Consider the following 19,647-nt stretch of genomic DNA (forward strand, 5'->3'; position numbering starts at 1 on the left):
AATCAATCAATAGATAACAATCAGCAGGTTACAGTGGGTCACTTTACTACTGCTAACTACTGTTAACTACACTTTACTACACTTTAACTACACTTTACTACACTTTAACTACTGTTTACTACACTTTACTACACTTTACTACACTTTACTACCCTTTACTACATTAACTACTGTTAACTACACTTTACTACACTTTAACTACACTTTACTACACTTTAACTACTGTTTACTACACTTTACTACACTTTACTACACTTTACTACACTTTAACTACTGTTTACTACACTTTACTACACTTTACTACACTTTACTACCCTTTACTACACTTTAACTACACTTTAACTACTGTTAACTACACTTTACTACACTTTACTACACTTTAACTACTGTTAACTACACTTTACTACACTTTAACTACACTTTACTACACTTTAACTACTGTTTACTACACTTTACTACACTTTACTACACTTTACTACCCTTTACTACACTTTAACTACACTTTAACTACTGTTAACTACACTTTACTACACTTTACTACACTTTACTACACTTTAACTACTGTTAACTACACTTTACTACACTTTACTACACTTTAACTACACTTTACTACACTTTAACTACTGTTAACTACACTTTACTACACTTTAACTACACTTTACTACACTTTAACTACTGTTAACTACACTTTACTACACTTTAACTACACTTTACTACACTTTAACTACTGTTAACTACACTTTACTACACTTTAACTACTGTTTACTACACTTTAACTACTGTTAACTACACTTTACTACACTTGAACTACACTTTACTACCCTTCACTACATCTAACTACTGTTAACTACACTTTACTACAGTTAACTACACTTTACTACATTGAGCTACACTTTACTACAGTTACCTACACAGTGAACTTTTACTACACTTTACTGCAGTTTAATCCCCTTTACTCCAGTTAACAGTCATCGATCATCAAGCAGCTTAATGTTTTGTTTGAACCAATAATCGATCAGATGGAGTTTTATGTGACGAAGTGTTCTCAGTTAGTTTTCAATGCAGAGAGGAGAACTCCATCTGGTTCCTCGTTAGAACCTCAGTTCTCCAGAGGTGGAACACTGAAGAACATCATCAACCAAGAGTTTACAGCTGAGTGATTAAAGAAATCGGTTTCTTTTCAAACTAAATCAAAAACAGGAAGTTTGACGTGGTTGAGTTTAATTTAACTTAAGTTTAAGTAAAGTTGGTTTAGTTAAACTTTGCATTTGTTTTGCTATAATAAAGATATTCATAAAAACGTGGAGCTTAAGAAGTGAAGGAAACAAATTAACATCAACTTGAACAAGACTCAACACAAACAAACAAACGTTAAGTGTGTGTGTGTGTGGTATACACTGACGAGACACACACACACACTGTAAACATTAAATCTGATGATAAGAGTGCATGACACGGAATCACCATGACAACGCTGGTGGGATGTTTATACAAGACACTCGCTCTAAGTGTGTGTGTGTGTGTGTGTGTGTGTGTGTGTTTGTGTTGCCAGAGTGTGTCTGTATGTGTCTGTGTGTGTGTGTTCTCACAGTGTCTGTGTGTGTGTGTGTGTGTGTGTTCCCACAGTGTGTCTATGTGTGTGTGTGTTCCCAGAGTGTGTCTATGTGTGTGTGTGTTTGTGTGTGTGTTCCCAGAGTGTGTGTGTGTGTTCTCAAAGTGTCTGTGTGTGTGTTTATGTGTGTGTGTGTGTGTGTGTGTTCTCACAGTGTCTGTGTGTAGCTCGAGTGTGTGTGTGTGTCATCCTGTGAGTTTGACCAGACACAGTCACTGTTTGTGTAGCGGTTGAAGTGGGGACCTGTTGCTCAGGATGCTGGGTCACGGGGTCGTCAGGTCGCCACATGACCTGCGACCTCAGCGTCACGTGACCGTCGACCAATAGAATCAGAGCGCTGACCTTCGTGAGTCGCGTCACGGCCTCATCACGGTCGAGGTGATGGGACCAATAGAAACCCGTTGTGGTTCGGAGTCGTTGACCAGGACGTCAACTGACGCCTCTCTCACGACATCAAGGTGATCACATGACATCACCATGACATCACAGCCTGTGGCATGGCGCTGAGATCAGTGAGGTGTTCAGGTGCTGCAGGAAACCTGAGATTCATGTCGGTTACACTTCATCTACTCTCTTTAACCAGATTAATAATTTGTAGAGGTGTGAAAGACACACTCACCTGTCTGTCTGACACACACACACACACACACACTCAGACACACACCACACACCACACACACACACACACACTTTCCTCCTCTAACTAATTTACTTTAATTGCTTCAGTCACTTCTTGTTTTTGTGTGTGTGAGTTCAAACATGAGTGTGTGCGATCTGTATGTTGTTGACATCATGTTTGCACCTGTCTGTCTGACTGGACCCGTCTGTCTCTCAGAGGTGTTGATGGACACTAAGGCAGAGACATCCGATCTCCGCTGGATGAATCATCCTCCCGACGACCCTGAGGTACACGCCCACTCACCAGCTAGCTTCAGCTAACGTTTACCTTTGGGCTCAATGAAGGCTGCTAGCATTCAGTTCATCTTTACCATTCATCACAATGAAGGATGCTAATCCATAGCGCTCTCTGTCCGTCTATGTCCAGTGGGAGGAAATGAGTGGATTGGATGATGAGTCCAACATGGTGCGGATATATCAGATCTGCACGCCGGACAGTCCGTCCTCCTATTGGCTCAGGACTCGCTGGATCCCCCGGAGGGAGGCGACCACCCTCTACGTGGAGATCCGGTTGGTGGATTTGGTTTTTGGTCAGCTTGTGGTTTGTGTGTAGTTATATTTTCTGTGGAGATGAAACTGATCGTGTTCCTGCAGGTTCACCATGATGGAGTGTTCCGCTCTGAACCAGCGTCACTGTAAAGAAACCTTCAACCTTTATTACTACCAGTCCGACAGCGACGAGGCCACGCCCACTCACCCGTCCTGGATGGAGAACCCTTACACCAAAGTCTCCACGGTGGCGGCCGACCACCTGCTGCGACAAGGTGGTGAACGGCGCTCCAACGTCAAGTTGTTACGGCTGGGGCCACTGCAGGGGGCGGGGCTCTACCTGGCCTTCCACAGCCAGGGTACCTGCATGGCGCTGCTGTCCGTGCGCGTCTTCTACAGGAAGTGCCCCCCCCCTCCGCCGGGCCTTCGCTTCCTTCCCTGAAACCATCCCCCACTCTCTGGTGGAGCAGGTAACTACCCAGGTGGTAAACACAGGTTCCAGAATAACTTAGGAAATTTAAAGTCATTTCACTTGTAACTTCTTTGTGCAGAAATAAGCTTCCTGATTCGTTACAAATTAAAAACAATTAATCTACACAGAGGCTGTTAACAAAATAAAAGCTTCATCATTTAGTGTGCTGATGAGATTTTGTGTCATTGACAAACTTTATTTTCAAATGTGTGTGTGTGTGCTGTAGGCTCAGGGTGTGTGTGTGGAAAACGCAGTGACGCCGCCAGGAGAACTGTCACGACCTCCCAGCATGCTTTGTGGCGAGGACGGGCAGTGGGTGGGGCAGCCCACATCCAGCTGCGCCTGTCGCCCCGGATACGAGGCGGGCGAGACCGACGTGCGCTGTCGAGGTGAGAGAGAAAGTTTATGAATCAAAAAATATTGATTTAGTTCGTTCAGACTTCAAATTAAAAGTTCTGTCACATGATAAACAAAGATGTAACGACTGTGGGACAATGTGTTGAACTTTACAGAACTTTACAGAACTTTACAGAACTTTACAGAACTTTGAACAGATGGAACTAAAAGGACAGAATTCAAACAGGTTCATCTGCAAGTTATTTACAAAGTAAAAGCCCTTTCAGTGTGAGAGGTGAATTGTGTTTCTTCATTATCAGCACTCAAAATTCTTTCTCTCTCTCTCACACACACACACACACAGTGTAAACAGAGGGAGGCTGGAGATGATTAGAGAGAGAGAGAGAGAGAAGTGGGTTGACAGAAGAAGGGCGAACGAGATGGTGTTATTACAGAGAGATAGGATAAAAGATGAATTTTCTTTGTTTTGATGATTTTATTTTCAGTCTCAGTAAAAAAACAGTTTTATTTGCATGAACTTTGTCAGGATCAGTTTTGTGACCTTTGACCCGAGTCCGGTTCTCCGCAGGTCGTCTCATTTTGTCTTTGTTGTTTCTGTTGGACGAGTCGTGACCCTGAGGTTCTACTCTGCCGAGGTTCCTCAGCTCGGCAGAGTAGAACTGTTGTAACAGTAGAAGTCCAGCGCTCACTCTGAACTGTAATCTGACAGGAATGTGGCTCCACATGTTTCTGACGGGCCTCAGTCAGGCGGCGGGGGGTGGGGGGGGGGGGCGCAAGGGGGGAGGTGGGGTCTGTGATAAAAAAGGAGGCGACAGACATTCGGTTGTTGAAGCTTCCTGTTATTCTGTATGAGGTCAGAGGTCAGCTGACTGCAACCAGGATGCATTGCTCGGGGGGGGGGGGGGGGGGGCTGGATGCTTCTGCTGCATGTTAACTCTGGAGTGGGGGGGCGGGGAGGTAATGTCCTGGCTGAGTGAAAAGGTCAGAGGTTAACTTGCGCGGCCTCAGCTCTGCGGGACAGAGAGCGTGAGGGTGCCTGGCAGGAGCTGGCGTAGTGACATCATGGCAGCACTTTCCACATCCTGTCGAAGCCAAGGTCACTTCCTGTCTCTGTCTGTGCCGCTGCTCTCTTCCCTCGCTCCCTGTGATGTTCCTCATCCGGACGCCATCTCATCATTGTTCAGAAACAAAGAGACACGTTAACATGTCTCCTGTGTCCGTCTCTCAGGACCCCCCCTCCCTCTGTCTCTCCGGGCTCGTCAGCTGAAGAACTGTTAGAATGTTTTATTGTGACGGGACGACTTCCTGTGTCGGATTAAAACCTCGTTGCTGCAGAACTAGATTTTTTTTTTAATGTTAACTCATATTTTTCTCTCCAGCCTGTGCGTCTCGTCAGTTTAAGGCGGGGTCAGGACCTGGTGTGTGTAACCCCTGTCCAGCCAATAGCAACACACGGATCCCAGGCTCCGCCTACTGCCTGTGTGACTCTGGCTACCACCGAGCCGACTCCGACGCGCCGCACGCCGCTTGCACCCGTAAGTCAAACTTTTCTTTGGGTGTGTTCTAGAGTCTTCCTCATTTCCCACAATGCACCTGTACAGTGTCTCTCATTAAGGCCGGCAGAGCCTGATGACATCACAGTGACATCATCAGGCATCAGATGTTTCATTGGCTGATGAACTCATGAACTGATTTAAATGTAAAAATATCCGGATTTATACACATGTTGTGTTTTAAAACCACATGAATGAAAGTAATGCAGCAGCAGTTGTTGTTGTTGTTGTTGTTGTTGTTGTTGTTGTAAAACAATGTAACACAACAGAAACCTTTTCACTGATTTACCTGTTGTTATGGGACTGACCTCTGACCTCCCCTCCAGGCCCCCCCTCAGCTCCCCGCTCCATCGTGAGCCAGGTGAACGACACCATGGTGACTCTGGAGTGGAGCGAGCCTCTGGAGCGAGGAGGACGAGGAGACCTGAGCTACCAGGTCCAGTGCTCCGGCTGTGGATCCGCCTCAGACCCCAAGGTACGCCCCACAGACCAGAACCGTCCGAACGAGTCGACCAATCAGAGACAGACCACTGACTCCGCCCTCCTGTCTCCTCTTAAGGGATTGGACGGTTCCTGTTCTCCTTGTGATGACAGCGTCCTGTACCGCCCGGCGCAGCGCGGCCTGACTCAGCGCCGCGTCGTCGTCTGGGGACTCCGCCCATACTCTAAGTACACCTTCATCATCCAATCGCTGAACGGCGTCTCTGCTCTCAGCCACTCAGAGCCGGCCTCGGACAGAGTCAACATCACCACCAGCAGAGACGGTACACAAACACTACATTACCCAGAATACCTTTCAATCCAACAGAATGTGCAGGAGAGTTACTGACGTCAGTGAAACCGTTCACACATACACAATGTAACACAACACAATTTAACACACACAATGTAACACAACACAATGATGTTAACACTACTGGGTCACATCTGATGTGCTACTAACGTTGCTGTCGTCTGATTGGCTGCTTCAGTTCCTGCTCCAGTGTCCGGTCTGAGGAGGACGGCGTCCTCAGAGAACAGTCTGACGCTAGAGTGGAACGCTCCTGTTCTTCAGAACCAGTACCACCTCCTGGACTACCAGCTCCGCTACAGTCCCAAGGTACACACACACACAGACACACACACACAAACAAAACGCACATAGAAAATGAACTCACACACAGTCTATGATGTGATGTCAGGATGGCGAGGAGGTGGGTCAGTGGCAGTACGTGTCCACCAGGTCTTCTTCGTTGGTGCTGACCGGGCTGCAGCGGGCGGCGCTGTACGAGGTGCAGGTCCGGGCTCGCTCTCAGGCCGGGTTCGGATCCTTCAGCACCGCGAGCAGCTTCCACACACAACCTGACGGTACCAGTCCAGGTAACTGGAAACACCTGGTTCACACTGACAGGAAGCCAGATTTTAAAGAGGAAGTTATTGATTTGTGATTATATTTGATGATCTGACGGTTGCAGGTGTGAGCGGCTCCCTGGTGACCGCTGTGTTGATCTCCATGGCGATACTGCTCCTCATCGCCGTGGTGATGATCGCTGTGTACTGTTACCGGTAAGAGAGAGACTGTGTGTGTGTGTGTGTGTGTGTGTGTGTGTGTGGTCATGTTCAGGATGCTCCCTCCCTCAGCACAACAATTGAACATTGACCTCAGGTTCACACACACACAGACACACACTCAGACACACACTCAGAGCAGGGTGGAACACGTTGACTATATTAAGACGTAGAAACACGACACTCTGAGAGAGATGGAGCGATAGAGAGAGATAATAACATTCCTGAGGGAGTGACGGAGAGAAAGGAGAATGTGTGTGTGTGTGTGTGTGTGTGTGTGTGTGTGTGTGTGTCTTCTCCTGCAGCTGATGAAAACTGAAAACATGTCTCTCTCTCATTCTGTCTCTACCTGTCAGCAGGAGAAAGACACACAGACAGATGAATGATAAGATCGGACACTATCAGATGGGACAGAGTGAGTAGCTCTTCACTTCAGTTATGTGGATCAATCCATGTGGTGATGATGATGATGATGATGATGATGATGATGATGATGATGATGATGTCATCACTGTTGCAGCGATGAAGGTGTACATTGACCCGTTTACCTATGAAGATCCCAACGAGGCCGTGAGGGAGTTTGCCAAAGAGATCGAAGCGTCCTTCGTGAAGATAGAGGAAGTGATCGGAGCAGGTAACACGTCTGCACAGACTTTTATTTTGAAATGTCTTCCAGAGTCTGTGACCTTTGACCCTCATCAGGAGATCACGCTGGAAAAACATCACATCTGTTCTCCGAGATGAGTCCTGCTTTATTAAAGTAAACATGTGTGTGTGTGTGTGTGTGTGTGTGTGTGTGTGTGGCTGTAACACAAGTCCGCTCTGGTGAAATGTAACTGGATAGCAGTTGCCGTGGAAACAAGGGTGTTAAGTTTTCGCCACCGGCTGGGGAACACACACACACACACACACACACACACACACACACACACACACACACTCAGGTGTAGACGTGTTGGTATGTGCTAACGAGCCTTAAAGGAACATTTCACCTCTTCACTTGTTTGGCTCTGTGGCTCAGGTCCGCTGTGATTGGCTGCTGACCTGTGGAGTCCCTCAGGGTTCCATCCTCAGTTCTCATGTTCTCTCCTCTGACCCGAGCAGAACTTTGATCTGAGGAGTTTCACCTCGTATCAAACAGATTTACCTTTGAGGCGAATTGTGTCAAATGTAAAGTGTTGAGTTTCATCATCGTCATGAAACCAGACAGACGCTACTGAAACGTTTAGTTTGGACAGATGTGTGTTGTCATAATGATTTGTTGTGGAGGACCATAACCCCCCCGCTGCACCTGTCCAGGTGAGTTTGGCGAGGTGTGTCGTGGCCGTCTGAGGATCCCGGGCCGGAAGGAGAACTACGTGGCGATCAAGACGCTGAAGGGCGGCTACACTGAGAAGCAGAGGCGGGACTTCCTGTCAGAGGCGTCCATCATGGGTCAGTTCCAGCACCCCAACATCATCCACCTGGAAGGCGTCATCACCACTTCCTGTCCCGTCATGATCCTCACTGAGTTCATGGAGAACGGAGCGCTCGACAGCTTCCTGAGGGTGAGACGGTCACAGCTCGGTGCGTCCCTCTGCCGTGTGTTCAACCACATGCTCACCTGTCTGTCTGCCTACCCGTCTCTCTCTCTGCAGATGAATGATGGACAGTTCACCACCATCCAGCTGGTGGGAATGCTGCGTGGGATCGCAGCTGGGATGAAATACCTGTCGGACATGAGCTTCGTCCACAGAGACCTGGCTGCTCGCAACATCCTGGTCAACTCCAACCTGGTCTGTAAGGTGAGACACCTGTCTGTCTGTCTGCTCACCTGTCTGTCTACTCACCTGTCTGTCTGTCTTCTCACCTGTCTGTCTGTCTGTCTGCTCACCTGTCTGCCTGTCTGTCTGCTCACCTGTCTGTCTGTCTGTCTGCTCACCTGTCTGTCTGCTCACCTGTCTAGCTGTCTGTCTGCTCACCTGTCTGTCTACCTGTCTGTCTGCTCACCTGTCTGTCTGTCTGCTCACCTGTCTGTCTACCTGTCTGTCTGCTCACCTGTCTGTCTGCCCACCTGTCTGTCTACCTGTCTGTCTGCTCACCTGTCTGTCTGCCCACCTGTCTATCTACCTGTCTGTCTGCTCACCTGTCTGTCTGTAACTCTTTTCCTCCAGGTGTCAGATTTTGGTCTCAGCAGGTTCCTGACGGAGAACTCGTCCGACCCGACCTACACCAGCTCTCTGGTGAGTCTGAAACAGCTGCATGAAATAAAACAATGAAAACTATTTTTAAAGTTCTTTCACGTTTATGCAGGAAGTAGAGATAAATCAGAAACTGGTTGTAAAATGTTTTGGTTAGTGACTTATTTTGAAGGGTGATGCTGATGAGATTTAAAGGAACAGTGCCTCTGGTAATGGTGCTCTGCTGTGATTGGCTCTTCCACCTTCATGACCTTCTGGTTGTGTAGAGGGCGCTGTCCAGATTCCAGAACGGATGGAGGGATGATGTGGGCACACAGCGTTAACCTTTATAGGGTTATAATTGTGTTATAAGTGGTTTAAATAATGAACATTGTTCCATTAGAATAGATTTAATACTTGTAGTGAAAACCCTTTCTGTAAACAGTTGTGACGCCACACACCACATGACATGACACACATGACTTTTTGTTCTCACCAGTTTTTGTGTTGGCGTTGAATGAAGTTATTAACGCCTGATTCACAAGTGGATCCTCCTGCTCCTCCTTTACATTACGTTTCCCTTTCCTTGAGGAACCGTAAATTCTCAACTGTCCAATCAGCAGCTTGCATAAGCATTAATGGAATGCTACTATGACGTGGGCACAGGAGCACTATTCAAATAAATTGGTTTAAACCGTTGACAGAACATTTACAGCGTTGTGTTCTAGCTATGATCCAGATCAAAGTCGTATTATGAAATAACTGTTTCCAGCGTCTTTTGAGGAAGTAACCGGGTCTGTGTTGTTTCTCAGGGAGGGAAGATTCCGATTCGCTGGACGGCTCCTGAAGCCATCGCCTACAGGTGACTTCCACCACAGCTCATTGAGCTTCTGTCATAGAATCGCATTAATATTCAGTTCTGTCATGTTAAAGACGTTAGATGTTGATTATTTAATCCACTGACTGAATACAGGAAGTTCACGTCTGCCAGTGATGCGTGGAGTTACGGTATCGTCATGTGGGAAGTGATGTCATACGGAGAACGACCATACTGGGACATGAGCAACCAGGACGTAAGAAAAATATATATTTATTTTAATCTGATGGACCGACAGCTGTCTGTCTCTCCCCTGCCTCACTCACCTGTCTGTCCCTCTCTTCTTCAGGTGATCAACGCCATCGAGCAGGACTACCGCTTGCCCCCGCCGCCGGAGTGCCCCGCCTCCCTGCACGCGCTAATGCTGGACTGCTGGCAGAAGGAACGAGCCAACAGGCCGAGGTTTTGTGATGTGGTGGCAGCGCTCGATAGGCTGATCCGTAACCCCGCCTCCCTGAAGTTGACGCACCAGGAGGGCACGAGGTGAGGCACCTTGCTAAGCAGAGAGTGGAGACTGTGATTGGCAGCTGTGGAATTTCATTCATGCACCAGCTGGGGGCTTCTGGGGTCAAAGGTCAGAGTCTGCCATGGAGAGACAGGCAGTGGGAGGGTCTTGCGGGGCAGCCAGCTGTGTGATTGACAGCTGTTTACACAGACATGGTTGTTTACATGAGCAGGTGCAGAGAGGGTCATATGATCACATTCCTGAAGCAATTTCCTGTCTGTCTGTCTGTCTGTCTCTCAGCTCGTCCCAGCCTCTTTTGGACCAGCGCGTCCCCCCTTGTCTCTCTGCCTGTGGTTCGGTGTCTGAGTGGCTTCGAGCGATAAAGATGGAGCGATATGAGCAGAGCTTCGTTCAGGCCGGGCTCATCAGCCTGGAGATCGTCTCGCAACTCAACACTGAGTATGATCTCCTCCACTCACTGACACAGACAGGCTGCCTGCCAGTCAGCACTCAGGGCCCACTGACACAGTCAACACTCAGGGACCACTGACACAGACCAGGCTGCCTGCCAGTCAACACTCAGGGACAACTGACACAGACAACACCCAGGGACCACTGACAAAGACCAGGCTGCCTGCCAGTCAACACTCAGGGACCAATGACACAGACAACACCCAGGGACCACTGACAAAGACCAGGCTGCCTGCCAGTCAACACTCAGGGACCAATGACACAGACAACACCCAGGGACCACTGACAAAGACCAGGCTGCCTGCCAGTCAACACTCAGGGACCAATGACACAGACAACACCCAGGGACCACTGACACAGACCAGGCTGCCTGCCAGTCACCACTCAGGGCCCACTGACACAGTCAACACTCAGGGACCACTGACACAGACCAGGCTGCCTGCCAGTCACCACTCAGGGCCCAATGACACAGACAACACCCAGGGACCACTGACACAGACCAGGCTGCCTGCCAGTCACCACTCAGGGCCCACTGACACAGTCAACACTCAGGGCCCAATGACACAGACAGGCTGCCTGCCAGTCACCACTCAGGGCCCACTGACACAGACCAGGCTGCCTGCCAGTCACCACTCATGGCCCACTGACACAGACCAGGCTGCCTGCCAGTCACCACTCAGGGCCCACTGACACAGACCAGGCGGCCTGCCAGTCACCACTCAGGGCCCACAGACCAGGCTGCCTGCCAGTCACCACTCAGGGCCCACTGACACAGTCAACACTCTTGTTCTTGGTGATTTTGATTCTGACCTTTGACCTTCCTCTCCACCTGTCTCCATAGAGACCTGCTCAGAGTGGGCGTGACCCTGGCCGGTCACCAGAAGAAGATCCTCTCGTCCATTCAGACGCTCAGGATACACAAACCCCCCCCCACCCTGCTCTACTGACCAATCACAGAGCTGTCCTACACCACTACGCCCAAGATGCAGCAGACCTCCTGCGTCTGGACCAATGAGAGTTGCTGTGACATGAAGGAGCACAAAGAACACTAATGATGAACATGGAGCTACTGCCCCTACTTAGACTCCACCTACATTATTATGAACAATGGTTGGTCAGCGCTAAGGACGTATTTAGCCCCGCCTTGTCAAACCACTACAGCCACTCCCCTCCTCAGGAAACCGAAGGCTCCTCGTCCCTCGACCTGATTGGTTGTTTTAATAGCCACTGTCAAATCAGCATCCAACCGAGGACATCGGATTCAGTTCAGGGGACGCCTCTGATTGGTCGCAGATTATTTCAGCTCTTCCTGGTGCTGCCCACTACAACCCTGCTGACATGACAAAGCCCCGCCCACTGCATTAAAGCCCAGCTGGGATTGGTTCTGAGCCCTGTCTATCAAACAGTGGATTTCCACAGACTATCAGGATTTTCCTTTGGTGCAACTTGAACAGAACCGATTCTGTTTCATCTGAAGGGATGATTCGGATCCTGGACCAGTTTTCACTTATTTTTTGGAATATTCTGGGATTTGATCAGAACATTTTTACAGACAAGTTGTGGAAACGCTGTGGATGAATCATTTCCAAACGGACTGTGGGAATATTAACCTGAGGAACCGGGACGTCCTTAGAGGATTTATCTTGTGAAACATCGACCAATCTGAATATCGCACTCTTCATAATCATGATAAGAATATTCTGGGACTGCGTCAGAAAACACTGGGGAACATTTTGAGGAAATCTTTGAGAACATTACTCAAGTTTTCATGGGAATCATTCAAATCTGTTACAGGACATTTTTTAAGATTTAGCACATGTACTGTGACTTTTCAGGCGCTGAACTTGCCTGGACCACTGATTTAAAGTCACTGGAACCAGCAGCTACAAATGGTCGACTATCCGTTTATGACCGATTTCAAATGATCAGATTTTGTTTATCGAGCTGGTTTTCTCCACTGGGATCTGAAACTATTTTAAAATCTTAAAGAAACACTTTCTGTTCATCTTCATGTTGATTTAACGACTGATGTTATGACTGTAATATGTTTTCATGCTCTAACGTTCAGAATCACAGTCCTCAGACTGTCCATCGCTGCAGCTCCTCTTTTCAGCCTCTGTCTCAAACACTTGGTTTTAGCCCAGTCTGCTCTGATTGGCCAGCTGCTCCTCGCTGCTGTGATTGGTCGACCTTTTCCAGCACATGTAGGACATGTTTCTCACATCATCTGGTTTTGTTAAGGGGCGTGTCTGTCCATCAGACAGATGCTCGATGGGACGAGTGGTCTCATCACGTCCCTCATGTCCCAGGTTTCTATTGTAGCACTTTTTGTACCTGATATTTGATCACGATCATGTTTTTATAATAAACCCACATTTGGAGAAAATTGTTTTCTTCATTTTGTAACGACGGACAAATGTTCCAGAGCCAAGTTGTGATGTCAGTCAGTGGTTTGTTCGTCCCACAGGAACAAGAGTCCCCAGCTGGAGACGAGGACTCTGTGTCCGTCTCCTGTGTCCAGCAGCTGAGACTGAACTGGTTTGGTTCAGTCTCAACTGGTTTGGTGGAATCGATAAGTGATGGTTCTGAAGCTCAGTGTCTCAGTCAGGTGGAGATAAGATAAATCCCACGATACAGCAGCAGGAGTCAAAGACATCAGCAAGTCTGAAGTAACGTTCAATACTTAGGTGTTAGGAATATAAATAAATAGAAACATATGAATGTATGCAGTGTGAGGATATTTCCAGTGAACGGATTGCACATTAAACATTTATATTTCACAGACGGATGAACATACAGTATAATTCAATTCCATTCTAATAGTTTCACACCAAATCATAATCACGTTATCTCAAGGCTCTTTACATCGAAGGTCAAGAGTGTCCCGCCACCTCCTCTTAATGTGAGGCTGATTAATACAGAGCCATGATTGGAGCATTATCTGGCTCCTGATTGGCTCAGGGACTGTGAAGCAGGACAGGTCATGTGGTTTCAGAGCAGCAGGCGTTTCTCCACAGGAACAACAAACACACATCGAGGTCAGAGGTCAGCGGTAGCCAAATCTGTGTGTGTTGTGTGATTGACAAGCGGCGTAACCAGAGTCTGAACAAACAAATTCTGTTGAACCACAGCAGCCAATCACAGCGCGGCTCTTAAACACAGGTGATTGGCTGCTTCACCACAGCAGAGGATGAGTCCGACGCCACAGAGTCAGGACGGGAGGGCGTGGAGGTCACATGGCGAGGTCACATGGCGAGGTCACAGCATCAGAGATTCACGTGAACAAGGAGGACGTGCTGGTTGTGTGTTTAACGTTTTTGTGTTGTTAACGAGAAGCCGCCCCGAGAACGTCTGGTTTCAGTACGAGTTCCCCCCCGACCCTCTGAACCTCCTCACTCAGCTCCTGAAACCTCCTCCACAGAGAAACCACCGCCACTCGGCTCCCAGAGCTCATTGAAGAAATGACTTCCAGACGCAGTGAGTTTGTGAAGGAGTTTGAGTGAGTGTGTGTGTGTGTGTGTGTGTGTGTGTGTGTGTGTGTGTGTGTGTGTGTGTGTGTGTGTGTGTGTGTGTGTGTGTGTGATGTATAGGAAGGAACATGTCGACATGTTATTTCACTTTAATGAGCACATTGTTGGGAGAGAAGCAGTGAAATGAAAAAACCAGAAGGTTTGTGTTTCATCTGAGCTAGTTTGTGTGTGTGTGTGTGAGTGTGCATGTGTTAGTGTGTGTTACCCACGAAGATTTTGGCGGCCCTCCTGTTCTGTCTCTCTCTCTCTCCAAGGAGATCAATACTGACAGCTCTGAAGTACATATACATGTGTGTTTAATGTGTGTGTGTGTGTGTGTGTGTGTGTGTGTGTGTGTGTGTGTGTGTGTGTGTGTGTTGAATGGTCATGTCATTTTTCCAGTTTCAGATTTTCCAGTGTTTGACAAACCTCCTGACCTCCAGCATACCGAAGCGTCCTGGAAACTATTCAAGAACCGCAGGAACCACCCTGAGAACCACAGGGACCCACTAAAGAAGAAAACTCCCCAATAACCCTCGAAACCTCCTGAAGTGTCGGAGAACATCTGTGACGCCTGGTTCCTCCTGAACAACCTCTGCATCTGAAGAACTTAAAACCTCCTTCAGATGCTGACAAAGAACGTCCATTACCCACGGATCCAAGAACAAATATTAAAACTTACTCAAGAATCACTCAAGCTCCTGGAATGTACCAGTTAATGTTTGGTTCCACTAAGGAACCCCTGGAACTCGAAGAGCCTCTGAAAAATGTGCCAACAAATTGAGGCCACTCCAGACTCTCTGGAACCTCTGGAACCTCTGAACTGTCACAGAACATCTTGAAGACCCTTCAAATCTTCCTGCACCTCGAGGCCCCTGGTGAGAGCCCCTGGTGAGAGCCCCTGGTGAGAGCCCCTGGTGAGAGCCCCTGGTGAGAGCCCCTGGTGAGAGCCCCTGGTGAAAACCTGTGAGGTCTCTGGTTCCTCTGAACACAGAACAAACCTCCTGGAACGTTGGTCCTGGTGACACATCAACAAGCGTTTTAGAGAAATATTCTGTTATCAACTAGAATAATAATGATCCTATTAATTCATTATCCACACAAACACTTATACACACAAACACACACAAAGACTAACACCCACACACAAACACACACACATTAAACACACACAAAAGCCGTTCACCAGGGTAATGATCATCTGTCAATCAACAGGTGATCTATCAGCTGATAGGCTGACAGGCTGACACCTCATTTCCCCACCCCGACCTGATGGTGACCTCACACACACACACACACACACACAAACACACACACACACACACACACACACACACACACACACACACAGTAACAGGATCTTGTTTGAAGTTGTAACTTAATAAGCAGTGACTCACATACTGCAGGCTGTGTGTGTGTGTGTGTGTGTGTGTGTGTGTGTGTGTGTGTGTGTGTGTGTGTGTGTTCTTGTCACTTCTCACAGTTTGGACTTTGATGTCAACACATTATCTTCACCTCAGCCTGTCAGTCTGAACTCAGGGCTCAAACATCTGCATCAGTGTCCGTCCTCCACATGTCCCTCAGATCTGGACCAATCACACTGCAGCAGCGTCTCAGTCTTCAGGAGAAGAAACAAGTTAAATGTTCAGATAAACATGTTTAGAAAAGAAGAGATCATGAGACAAACACACACACACACACACACAGAAACAAAGACACACACACACACAAACAAAGACACACACACCTTTAGACTCTCAGGGTCAGGGGTTAGGGTTCGGGGGTTCGGGGGGTTCAGGGGGTAACCCTAACCCCCCCTCATTTCTCAGGCGTTGCAGGAAAGAGAAGATCATGTGATTGTGACATCACACCCTCCTCCCTCAGTGATTGGTCGGTGTGATGTGAGAGAGGAAGGGGGCGGACAGCTCCTCCCCTCTGTGGTCTGTGTAAACACGATCAAACGTGATATCATATCTCACGGGTCGGAAGCTGCAGCCACTTCCTGTTGTCTTCTTCTTTTACTGTGCTTCCTCTTCTTTGTTGTCGTTGAGTCAAGATGAAGAGTCCGTCTGTGTTCGTCCTGCTGGGTGAGTCCACCACCTCGTCCACCACCTCGTCCACCACTTTGTCCTCAGTCTGCAGCAGAGGAAACACACAAAGAGATTGAGAAAGACGACGTCGATTCTGAAGCTTCACGTCTTTGTTCCCTATTTTCATCTGTTCTGGTAGTTTTGGTTTCACATTGTAATTTAGGGACGAAAGAACACTGTCGTCATTACCTAGGTGGGCGGAGTCTACCTGTCCTTGAATGGGTCTGTTTCCCAGCTTGCCGGTGATTCACAAGGCATTTTGGGTAACCCTGCATGCGAAGTGAGGGTCTGACAAATCTCATTTTGAAGGGTCATAAAGCCCCACGCCTGAGCCCTACCCCTCCGTCCCCACAGGTGTTGGTACAGTCCACCCCGACATGTGACGGGAAAGGGGGAGGAGTGTCCATCTGTCGCTCCTCTTGGACCTGAACAGATCCATCGTCAGCTCCTTCTGTGGCCTCGAACCAGCAACCTTCCAGTCCGATGTCCCTCTTTACTAACCACACTTCCTTTTCTTCTTCTTCTCTACTTCCTGGGATTGGTCCAAAAGTACAAACGATCTAAACCTTCACTGACCTCTGACCTCTGACCTCTTGTTGCAGGGCTGGCTGTGCTACTGCTGTCTGGACTGATCGTTTCTGCAGGTGAGCTTACTGCAACTAACTGTAACTGTAACTGTAACTAACTGTAACTGTAACTAACTTTAGCTGTAACTTACTGTTACTGTAACTAAGTGTAACTGTAACTAACTGTAACTAAGTGTAACTGTAACTTACTGTACCAGTAACTAAGTGTAACTGTAACTTACTGTAACTAAGTGTAACTGTAACTAACCGTAACAGTAACTAAGTGTAACTGTAACTAACTGTAACTAAGTGTAACTGTAACTTACTGTAACTAAGTGTAACTGTAACTAACCGTAACAGTAACTAAGTGTAACTGTAACTAAGTGTAACTGTAACTTACTGTACCAGTAACTAAGTGTAACTGTAACTTACTGTAACTAAGTGTAACTGTAACTAACCGTAACAGTAACTAAGTGTAACTGTAACTAACTGTAACTAAGTGTAACTGTAACTTACTGTACCAGTAACTAAGTGTAACTGTAACTGTAACTAACTGTAACTGTAACTAACCGTAACAGTAACTAAGTGTAACTGTAACTTACTGTAACTAAGTGTAACTGTAACTTACCGTACCAGTAACTAAGTGTAACTGTAACTAACAGTAACTAAGTGTAACTGTAACTTACTGTGTGTCTTCAGTGGTGTCCCTCCTGTCTCCGTCTCCATGGATTTGTCCTCTCCTCCGGTTACTCGTCTTCGCCCCGTTCCTCGTCTCCACCCTCCTGATGACATCACTCCTCAGCAGGAACGCAGGTGAGAACCATCCCCCTCTTTGCTGTGGAGACACGCCCCCTGGTGGTTGTCAGCTGATCGCTGTCCTCCTATAGGATGCCTGCCACTTGTCTCCATGGAGATGGCTCAGCCTGCTGAGGGAGCTGCGGGGTTGGATGAAGACTATGATGACATCACTGCTGGTGACATCACTGCTGATGTCACCACTGAGTACGTCTTCTGAGCAGCGAGGACGAGGACGTGTCTTCGATGGACGGATCGGATCGAAGGAGGAAACAGACCATAAATAAATCCTCTTCTGTTTGTCATGTGACTCACGACCTGTGTTCAGATAAATACGATTTTTAAATAAAACGATCTCTTATTGTTTATTCGTGTTTTAAACATGTTCGTACTCTTTAGTTTGGTCAAGGTCCCATCTGCTAACATGGAGGAGGCGTGTTTATGACCTGTACCGCCGCCAGCCACCGGGGGCGATCACATCATCAATCTTCATTTATAGCCAGTGTAAAAGTGTCTATGCTGAAATGCATCATGGGAAACAGCAGCAGGGCAGGACACACTGACACGACATCACTTCCTGTCAGCTGGAAGAGGAAGTGGAGACCCCTCCCGCAACTGCATGCAGAGGTCAGAGGTCAGAGGTCAGAAGAGGGTATCATGGTTTCACCTTCCAGCGCAAACACACACACACACACACACACACACGCTTGTACAGCTCTTAGTGAGGACACTCATTGACATAGTGCATTCCCTAACCCTAACCTAAACCTAAACCTGATTCTAACCCCAAACCAAGTCTTAACCCCCAGACAGTCCATTAAGGGGGGGGGGGGGGGGGGGGGGGGGGTCACAAAGTGAGGACCGGCCAAAAGGTTGAAGACTCAAACTGGTGCTCACAAAGATACACACACACACACACACACACACACACTAAATAGCTGCTGTCTTTGCGTCACGTCGTCCATTTCATGTTTAGCTTTACCTCTGATCCTCCGACATCTGGGACGAGTTAAAGGAAGAATGAAGGGGGGGGGGGGGGGGGGGGGCACTCAGTGTGTTTTCATTATAGAAACCAGATAGGCAGCCTCTCACACACACACACACACACTCTCACACACAGACACACACACCTGGAACACTTCCAGATGTTTCGGATCTGCAGAGATTGACGAGTGTTTCCCTCCAGGAATTAGTCTGATCCAGTTGTTGTTTGTTTTGTGAACGTTCATGTTTCAGTGAGAATCAGAGTGTAAATAAAGATGGATGACACGATCGCCCCCTGGTGTCCGGCTGCAGTACAGGTAATTAACCTCATCCATGTTAGCAGATGGGACAGGGACCAAACTAAAATCTCAAGTAGACGTTGAATACATGTTTGTGAAGATGTTTGTGTTCTTATCTCACTGAAGTTTGTTCACGTGTTTCTGATCAGTTATTAAAAACGGGCTGAGACTGACTCAGGATTGGTCGATGTCATCAACACAAGATGGCAGCGTTCATATTGAAGATGTTTTTATCCGTGTGCGTGTGATGGAGGAAGGTTTACAGTCTGTGGTCAAACCACTCCCAGAATGCACCTCTGCATTACCATAGCAACATGACAACTTCAGCTTGTTTCTTCTTCAGTTCTCGTCTGTGTGTGTGTGTGTGTGTGTATGTACTTGTGTGTGTGTGTGTGTGTGTGTATGTGATTGTGTGTGTGTGTGTGTGTTAGTGTATGTGAGAGGTATTAGCTGCAGCGCTCAACGGTCTCGGTCAACAGTTTAAAATAATATTAGCTGAACCACACACACACTCACACACACACACACACACACACACACACACACACGTTTGAACAGCGCGATTAACTTTCACTCTGTCGTCAGTTTGAAGAGAAGAAGGAACGAGCTGACCCCCCCCCCCCCCAACCATCACACACTCAGTCAAACACACACACACAGACACAGTGCACACACACAGAAACACACTTGTTCATGAGGGGACAGCACCGTCTGCTGGACAAAAAACAACATCACAGCCTGAA

General features: G+C 47.7%; 1 protein-coding gene across 1 annotated transcript; it reads left to right on the plus strand.

The window, feature by feature from the left end:
* Positions 1-2,447: 2,447 nt before the first annotated feature.
* On the plus strand, positions 2,448-13,047 carry ephb4b (eph receptor B4b; the record flags this gene model as incomplete). The annotated part of the gene is given in 21 exon segments (XM_053416806.1): positions 2,448-2,518; positions 2,658-2,800; positions 2,885-3,185; positions 3,187-3,249; positions 3,478-3,640; positions 4,988-5,143; positions 5,488-5,636; positions 5,721-5,925; positions 6,133-6,260; positions 6,343-6,520; positions 6,616-6,706; positions 7,066-7,124; positions 7,230-7,343; positions 8,009-8,256; positions 8,347-8,493; positions 8,863-8,931; positions 9,681-9,730; positions 9,842-9,941; positions 10,035-10,228; positions 10,491-10,649; positions 11,503-13,047. Coding segments are annotated over 21 exon segments (2,894 nt in total), but the record flags the coding sequence as incomplete, so codon positions are not given.
* Positions 13,048-19,647: the final 6,600 nt, after the last annotated feature.

The sequence above is a fragment of the Pleuronectes platessa genome, chromosome 23 (assembly GCF_947347685.1).
Source record: "Pleuronectes platessa chromosome 23, fPlePla1.1, whole genome shotgun sequence".
NCBI lineage: Eukaryota > Metazoa > Chordata > Actinopteri > Pleuronectiformes > Pleuronectidae > Pleuronectes > Pleuronectes platessa.